The sequence below is a fragment of the Meleagris gallopavo genome, chromosome 5, assembly GCF_000146605.3.
Source record: "Meleagris gallopavo isolate NT-WF06-2002-E0010 breed Aviagen turkey brand Nicholas breeding stock chromosome 5, Turkey_5.1, whole genome shotgun sequence".
Lineage (NCBI taxonomy): Eukaryota > Metazoa > Chordata > Aves > Galliformes > Phasianidae > Meleagris > Meleagris gallopavo.
In genome coordinates, this window is record NC_015015.2 from 9,397,258 (window position 1) to 9,406,400 (window position 9,143).

The following is a 9,143-nucleotide window of genomic DNA, read 5'->3' on the forward strand; positions in this document are numbered from 1 at the left end:
CGCTGCCGGCAGCCGAAGAGCTCCAACTGCTCTGCTGCGTGTTTGACTTGACAGAACTGCGGCCCCAAACTGCGTCGTTACCACAAAACCGCTCCGGCCTCTTCCCATTCTCCCTCACGCACCCCGGCGACAAGTTAGGCGTATCATCTTTTGGATCCGATGCTGCAGTACGTTATGCTGCATTTACTCCGAGTGCCCTGACATTATCATTATCTTCTTTTGTGCCCAGCAGCAACCGCAGCTCCTATAATGTCATTATTGTAATTAAGAACAATCTGAACCACTGACAGCACTGCCTCGTTTGCTCTAGAATTCCCTGCGCACTAGTGTTCTTCTAAACCAATATCTCACTACTAATAGTTTGCTGCTTTAAAAGTGCCTACTGTTACGAGAAAAAAAACAAAACAAAACAAAAAAAAACACATTAGGCCCCAGCCTGACTCGATGGGCTAAGAAGAAACTTAGTAAGAAAAAAATAAATGGAAGGCCGTGTGATGGCAAAGCGTTATGCTTTTCTTTACAGACACTGAAAATGGATTCACACCCTGCCAACCTATTCAGGCCGTTACCCAGGTGAGGAAGCTTATTTTGGCTTGCTTCAAAAGGGCCACCTGTACAGATACAAAAGAAAACATCTCTCTCTTCTCCCAGTAAATGCACCTAAAGTACTTCTCCGCCTCAACTCTCCCTTTCATTAATCCAGCTCACAGTTGGATAAGTAGGGCATGGCAATTTAGACATCCTTGTCTGGGAAATTCTGACCTTAACACCCACGTTTGCAGCACATGCAGTCTAGTGGCTGTCTATAGTCTTGTCTGGCTACTTGCGAATAAATATGCCTGCTTGTTTGCAGAGCCATGTGGCCCGCAACATTCCCACAGCTGATTAGCACCCAAGCCTCAGCCTCCCATGATTCCAGGAAAACAAGCCCTTTTGAGCTCTGAGTTCCTGCACACTCTCTCAATTCCCTTCTTCCAAGTGGCATTTCATAGGTTCACTACTAGTGAAGGTTAAGCTCACCCAGCGCTAGCTCAGTGCCACAGACCGCTTGCTGTGCCAGAGCATGTAACAGGAAAGGCACCTCCAGATCTACGTGAAGCACAATCAGAGGAGCCAAAAGGACTCGCCAATGACTCCAGCTACTAAGAATGACTTGCAGAAATATTCCAGGAATTTTCTTTTGCAAAAATAATCAAGAAAAACAAGATCAACAAGATATTACCCAGTAATGGTAAACTATGCACTGGTTAATACATACACGAATCAGAAATCGTGAGGAGAAATGAAAAGTCTAGAAGAACAGCAGTATTGCAAGATCATGACCAGCGTGCTATCTTGAATTCTGTATTAAATTCACATAAGTAAGAATGTCTTATGGCACTACGTGCAGTTATTTCAGACAGGCTTCTACAAAACAAGAAGCAGCACATTTGGGAGACCGCAGAGTCTTGTTACTTAACCCTGCCAATCTTCAATACTGAGTAAGACCATCACTTGGTTGAACAGAGGCACAGTGCAGAGCCAGGTGCAGGATTAGGAGGAACAGATGGTGGCTAATCTTCCTAATACAGCTCTGCCAATACAACTCAGTAACTCGCTCCTGACCACTTAGCATTCCCATTTCTCTTTTTTTAATTATTTTTTTTTCCCCATGGTCCTTGGTTTTCTCTGGCCTGAGCACAGGTTGCCAAGGGATAGCTGCATGGAAAGCTAAGGATCCACATAGGGCTGCTGCTTTGATTTTGCTTTTGGTCCAAGACATTTTTTGTTTGTGTTTCAGCCTGGTCACCAAAATGAATTAACTCACTGGCTCACTCAGCACACATGCACACACACCCAGTCCCACGAGGGCTAAGCATATTAAAACCGAGTCATGTTATCTATTAATAAGTATTAACACACCAAACATAAGCTGTGCAATAACACAAATACAGAGCAAGGTTCCAAGTGTCCTTTCATCAAGCAGCACAGTGAAGAGCAGCAGGTTAAAAAGCTTCTACTCCCTTGTACTCAAAGAAGCACCAGATCTGCCAGGAGCTGGAGAAGGAAGGCATCAGGAACACAGACAATATGCAAAGCCTCAGTCCCACCCCAGCCTGTACTGGAAGAACTGCATGTGAAACAGCAAAGTACCACAAAATATTCTGCTTTCCAGCTCCTTCTCTCATAAAAGTGGCATCATGCTGCTTCCAGCACAGCACTGACTGTACCTAGCATGGTGTCAGCTGTCCTGTCAACATACATCTCTTTCTGGTTTTGCTTGCATTTTCGTTAAGAGCCTATCATGAATAACACAAGTCAAATTTACCACGCAAGGAACTGGTGGGAGGAAGAGAACAGAAGCTGTAGATGGGAAAACGAATATTTAAACAACGCCTCAACTACTGCTTTTGTAGAACTTCTCTTCATAAAGAACTGTGCTTCTGCAACTAATGACTTCACCTCCAGCAGCATCAGCATTTTGCTGAAGAAGACTGCAAAACTATGGATTAAATTAAGAAGTATTTGATTGCAGTTACAGTAAAGTAACAACAGAACCCACTGTCCTTACCTCAATGTCAGTGAGAAAGGCAGAAAGTCCCATATTCAACTATTCATTCTCCATGGGATATGGCTTAATGGTTGCAGAAGACATAAAAGAGGGAAAAGAAAAAAGATGTATCCCAGACATTTAGTTCAAGGGACCCTCATAGAAGTACAGACTGACACTTAGAGGAAGCTGGGTTTAGGCTGGAGGTTTTCAAGATTTAGAACCTCACAAACTAACTAAACCCAGAGAGAACTTCTCTCTGGCTAGAGTCTTGGACTCTTCTCTTACCTTCAGGACAGATTCCTTAAATGCTAAGGAAAATACTACAAACCTACAACTACAGATTTTCTTAACAGCATGCTCACATTACTAAGGATGAAAGTGAGGACATCTTTATTGTTTTCTACAGCTTCACTTTGTTATAGTTATCTTCATGTTGAAGACTGAATGAATATTTATGTGCACGCCTGGTATTGGAGATAGTATATTTTAAGTCTGGAGATGTAAACAAAAAGTTAACATGGAGATAAACGCACATCAGGCTGAAATGGTATCTAGCTAGCTCTCTTCTCACCACAGTTCTGTCCTGTAATTTGGAAGCTCTTCACCTGGTTGTTTAATGTTGATTTTACTTCACCACTTTCATCTTCTTTTTTGCCTTTCATCTAGATAATTGGTATGCATTTAGTCAACTACAGCAGAGAGCAAAAAGAATTGACAAAAGATGCTGTCACCACACCTTCACCATACCTGGCCAGCCAGAGGCATGAGCATGTTGAACAGGAGCACTCCACCTTGGTATGATCTCCAGAGGTCCCCCTCCAATATCCACTGTTCAGTGAACCTGCACCCAAGCTTGCTTGTCTCTACAGTATCACAGTCCAACCGGCAGCTTGTGGCCCACCTCCTTCCCTTAACCTACCGAGTACAGATTTAGTTTTATTCTGTGTGAAACCTACCGAATTGCTGAGAATTAAGAAACCACTGAAATAGGGAAAATACAGGAAACACAAGGCATGTTTCTGTAGCAGCTATCTTACCCACATAATGTAAGTCAAATGCAAATACAGTGGCTTGATGGCCATGTGCAGGCATTCAGAGATCAACCAAGTTACTGGCCATCCTGGGTCAGCATAGCCTAGACCCTGGCACCTGCCAGAAATGAGTTCTGAACACCAAAACAGGAAGAGGCAAAATTCTTCCCTTGGCAAACCTTCCTGGTGTTCAGGGATTTCGTGACCGAAAATCTAGTGAAAACAATAACATTTTTTAGAATAATTTAGGAATGAGCTATGACTTCTGAAATTCAGAAATGCAGAACGTCAGAAGAAAGATTTTCACATCTTTGAAACTCCTGAAGCTTATGAAGCCAAACAAACAGAAAGATCCCACATAAGCCGAGTTTCCTGAATCCAAAACCAAAGAGAAAGGGAACTAGATAAAAACGTTGCAATGAGATCATAAGTTCTAGCAAAACTGAAACATCAAAAATATTAAAATGCAGATAATAGCAGGAAAAAAAGCTATAAAAATATGCAAGACATACAGATGAAGAACTCTGGGCCATAAATTACTGCACACAGGGGCTATTGCCACAGTTTTTGGAAGTATAGTGCCTGAACTAATACACAGCCCTTGACTTAGTGTATGAGCAGTAACAAACACCTAACAGCGAATTGCATCTCACAGTGCTGATCAGTTCCTGCTGGTTGCAGAGAGCATAGTTGCAGAGGGAGGAGGCAGACAGGCAGGAGAGAGGCAGACCCAAAAGCCACAGCAGTTGCTCCAGCACCTGTGCACACCCAGCAGAGCAGGGGACACCAGCTAACAGTGTGCCAACACTGCCATTTAATCCAGGCCCAAGAGCTGTGTCAGGAGGGCTATTGCCATCACAACATAAGCAACAATTGAGTTTTCTGTCTATGCTGACAGAAGTGTTTCAGAGGCACTGAAACACTAGCAATCCTTTCAACCCTCAGAGCAGAGGACCCCCTCCAGATATCCTGAGATCTGGTTTCAAAGGATTGAAAACAAAAACCACTGCTCTCCTCCTGATTAGTTTCTTCCTTACTTTTTTCCTAAGCCCTGCCCTTGTGCTTAGAAAGGCTCGCAGCAACAGAATGACAACAAAGAAGCAGGTGAGCCTTCCCTCTGCTTTTCTTTCCACTTTCCCCGTTCCTCCCACTCAGCAGAAGTATTCTATCTGCTTTCTGGGACTGGCACCAAGGCAGTATTCCTCCAAGGGCAGAGGGGCAGGCTGTGCCCAGCACCAGCTGCACAGCTGGCTGTGATGCCCTGCCAGTACACTGGGGATATGTGAACGTGGTATGCAGCAGCAGTAGGGAAAGAAGATTATGCACACATTTCAGTTGTTATGCACTGAGGTTGGAGGTAGAACACATTAAGGCAGACATCAGAGCAACAGCTATCCTGATGGTGCAGGAAAGCCCAGTGCTGATGTGCTGATATGCCGCAGTACAAACAGAAAGCAGAGATAGAAGGGTGCTGATAAAGCTTTCCTTGCGACTTTTCCTCCTCAAAGGAAATACAGCATGTGCCTGCAAGGCACCAGGACAGAATGAGCACACAGAAGCCCATTTTCATTTGTGCTACATATTACCAATGCATATTAGCAAGCGTAACAGTAGAGTTGACAGTTCTTCTTCCAATCCACATATTACGTATGGTATCGGGTGACAGCAGCAGCAAAAAACACATCTACAAAGTATTTAAGCTGATCTAGAATCCCCCACACAAGAAACAAGCAGGTGAGCAGAACATGTCTATTGTCTACAGAGATTTTTCACAGAGTCACAGAATTGTAGGTGCTGGAGGGGACCTCTAGAGACGATCCAGTCCAACCTCCTGCAAAGCAGACTCCTTAGGCCAGGTTGCACAGGTAGGCATCCAGGCAGGTCCTGAATGTCTCCAGAAAAGGAAACTCCACAACCTCTCTGGTCAGCTCCATCACCCACACTCTGAAATTCTTACGCACATTTGTGGGAAACTTCCTATACTTCAGATTGTGGCCATTTCCCCTCATCCTTTTGCCATGCATTGCTGAAATAAGTCTGGCATCTTCCCTTTGCCTTCCACACTTTAGATATTTATAGGCATCGATCAAATCCCCTCTCAGTCTTCTTTTCTCAAGGCTAAACAGACCAGGTTACTCAGCAGACCCAGGTTACTGGGAGATGCTCCAGGCCCTTTCATATCTTTGTGGCCTTCTGCTGGACTCTCCAGGAGATCCCTTTCTGTTTTGTACCAGGGAGCCCAGAACTGGACACAATACTCCAGGTGAGGCGTCACCAGGGCAGAGTAGAAGAGGAGGATCACCTGCCTCGACCTGCTTGCCACGCTCTTTTTAGTGCATCCCCAGGATCCCATTGGTCTTCTTGGCCACAAGGGCAAACTGCTGGCTCATGGCCAACCTGTAGTCCACAGGAACACCCAGGTCCTTCTCTGCAGAGCTCCTCTCCAGCAGGTCAGCCCCCAGCCTGTACTGGTACATGCTGTTATTCCTCCCTAGGTGCAAGACTCTACACTTACTTTTGTTAAACCTCATCTGGCTCCTCACTGCCCAACAAATTCTTCAACAAATTTTCTCCTGCACTACTCAAAGACAAGTCACAGAAGCAGATCCAAAGAAAATAAGCCAAATATTTCAGCTAACATAGGACACTCGTGTACCAAAAAAACCTGTTTCTTTGGTAAGCACCCACAGCCAGGTGGAAGTGTGATCTCTGTCAGAGTCACACATCAAAGCACTTCAATCACGGATTCCAGAAAGACACAAATTTTACTTCAAGTACCTCAAATGCTCTCATCACCCTATGTTTAGGCTTCATTGGTAGTCTTTACTTTGTTCTCAGTTAGTATCATTTTTTCAAATGCATGACTGCAACAAAGTAAAGATTAAGAAACTGAATGATATTTTCAAGAATTAGCAAAGTCTACAAGATTCTTAAGCTGTTAACATACTTGTCCCTTGGGCACACACAAAAACACTACTACTGTGACTTCACACACCCAACTGAAATCAAAACAGAACACACCAAAGAAGAAATATCATAACCAGAAGCTAGAAGAACACTGGTTCCTTTTCCTGCTCATCAACAGCAAGTAAACTAGGATGAAGAGCTGTCAAATTTCTGAAACCGATGTCATATCAATTGGAAAATTGACTGAGCCCACACCATAAGCAGTAATTGCTCTCTACTCAATTTACTGGCCCAAGCTGCTTGTTTTCCATCTACTCCTACACAATTTAAGTAATTCTGATCTTTGCTCTTCGTTCCTGAAAGTGTCACAGACTTATAAGTGTGTCAGAGGCCAATTCTTTACATTCTCTACTAGGATAAGCTATTATGAAGAGTGAAAATTCTGCATCTGTAATTGCCAAGCCAGGCAAATTCAAGGAGGACAACCACACACGGCCTTCCTAAACCCGCCATGTAAAATTCATAAGATAACACAGCACACACCTTCATGTTCTGAAAATGTGCTCATCACGTTCACTCCTTGCACTTGTATGAAGATAGGCTTAATATACAATACAAACTGCTACCAAATTGTGTGATTTGCTGTTGGTTTTGAGGAATATATAGAGGCCCACCTTATGCTCCTGCTCAGCACCCCCTGGGCTCCTTAGAAGCACATAAAAGGCAACTCGGTCTTGGAGTGGTTTTCAGGAATGAAAAGGACAGAATCTCACCAAATACTACAGAATTATGGAGCATGACAGCTCAGCTGTAAACAGATCATCAAATATTCCAGTATTATCTCAGCATTTTTTCATAAGATAAAAAGCTATTCCAAACACAGTTTGGAATTTGTGGGTTTTGTTACTTAAACAACATTTTTATGCTATCTAAAGTCACAGCTGCTTCATGCTCTCACTGAATGACAGCGTTCTCATCCTAAGATGACAGCAGATGAAGTACTGTAAATGAAAACCAAGACCCTACATGACAGAAGATAACATAGCAAATATTTGCTCCAAATTTTAGACCTCATGAAATACCCTGTAAAATACACTGCGATTAAATATTATGTTTTATTGTATGACTAATCCCTACCAACATAGCCTGTGGTATCTCAAGTAACTGTATCTTAGATTACTCAAAGCATCACTTTGACAGTGATCAAAATGCCTGCTGATAGCACAAACACAAATGCTACATACATACAATCATATGTCATCTACACTAATTAACTACGCATATAGCACAGACTGCACTAAAACATAATTGGTATACAACAGATGTATGGTGCTTCCAATCTCACTAACATATCTGTTTCCACTGGACATAAAACAGCTAAATATATGTGGAAATACATAGGATGCTACAGAGAATTTAATGACATATCTTTCTTCAAATAAATTGCTGCCAAGTTGCAAAATAATTCTCCGAACTACTGTTAAATAGAAGTTAGAAAACTGGGAAACACAAAGGAAAACACCAATGCGTTCTGACATTGCAGGAGGACAAATATTAACATGATGAGATAATGAAATGACAGACACGGGTTTTAGTCAATGACTTTAATACAGACACAGAACTCCTAAGAAGAAACACAGTTTCACAGAATACTTTTTTTTTTTTGTTTTAAGATTAAAAGATTGTGGACAAGAGTAACTGTGCTGTCTTAACAGTTTCCTGGAGAGCTGTGACTTAGTGCTATCTCTCTCTGAGGAAAAGAGCCTTATTTATATGAATACTGCACAAGCTAAATCACTTACAAATAGGTTAAAGATCTCTAAATGTACCTACAATGCAGCCTCATCACAGATTTGTTTTCTACTCCAGCGCCACTCATGTTCATCACTACTCTCTGGAGGTAACATAAGAAGAGGATAACCAGCATAGTTTGCCACTATTGACCATTTCACCAACTTCTGAGTCATTCGCAATGACCAGAAAAAGCCAAATAATGTGAGTGCAGTTGTGCAACATGCATTTTAATTGAAAAGCAAGACAGCACATCTGAGAAAGAAGACATGATAGACACAGAGTAAGGGGCTGTACTGCCCCAGAGCTTTGGCAGAGAGGCACTTGACAGGTGCCTCTCTGAAATGCCGTGCTGCTGTCACTACCCAGCTATGTACCCCAGAAGCAGGGTCTGCTGAGTAGAATGTCCTTCTCCCTTGTAAGCAAAGAACTTACAGACTTGAAAAACAGTTTTGAAGCGACTGTTACCTTGGTATCGAGTTTAAGTTAACATCAGCAACAAAAACGATGGGTGAGTAAGGTTAAATTCCAGTTCTCTGCCTCATGGAATTCTAAATCGGCAGATTCAGTAGAGGATGGTATTAATTCACATACACAGACAAAGAACCCGACTGTCGGCTCAGCTTTTTTCGAGCTCCACTGCAGGCAAAGGCTCACAGCCAGACACAGGAACGAGCAAGCCAGGCCTTGAAGCGCTGCTGCAAGCTGTGTGCGTGACCCTGCCTTCCCAGAGCGCCGTGCCCACGGCGGGCCGCACACCAACACAAACCAACGAACAGCACGCACATTCCTCGCACCACAGCCTCAGACGCACGTAGAGCGGCGGGCCGGGCCCCGCCCCGCCCGCCATCTGGACGGCCCCGGGTCGCCGCGGGGATACG

At 43.4% G+C, this 9,143-nt stretch overlaps 1 protein-coding gene across 1 annotated transcript in view; it reads right to left on the reverse strand.

The window, feature by feature from the left end:
- The window catches only part of LOC100541969, a 77,095-nt gene extending 67,983 nt beyond the window's left edge, over positions 1-9,112 (reverse strand). The window contains exon 1 of the mRNA XM_010710994.1: positions 9,049-9,112. Within this exon, the coding sequence (XP_010709296.1) occupies positions 9,049-9,112 (64 nt within the window). The remainder of the gene's footprint in view (positions 1-9,048) is intronic.
- Positions 9,113-9,143: the final 31 nt, after the last annotated feature.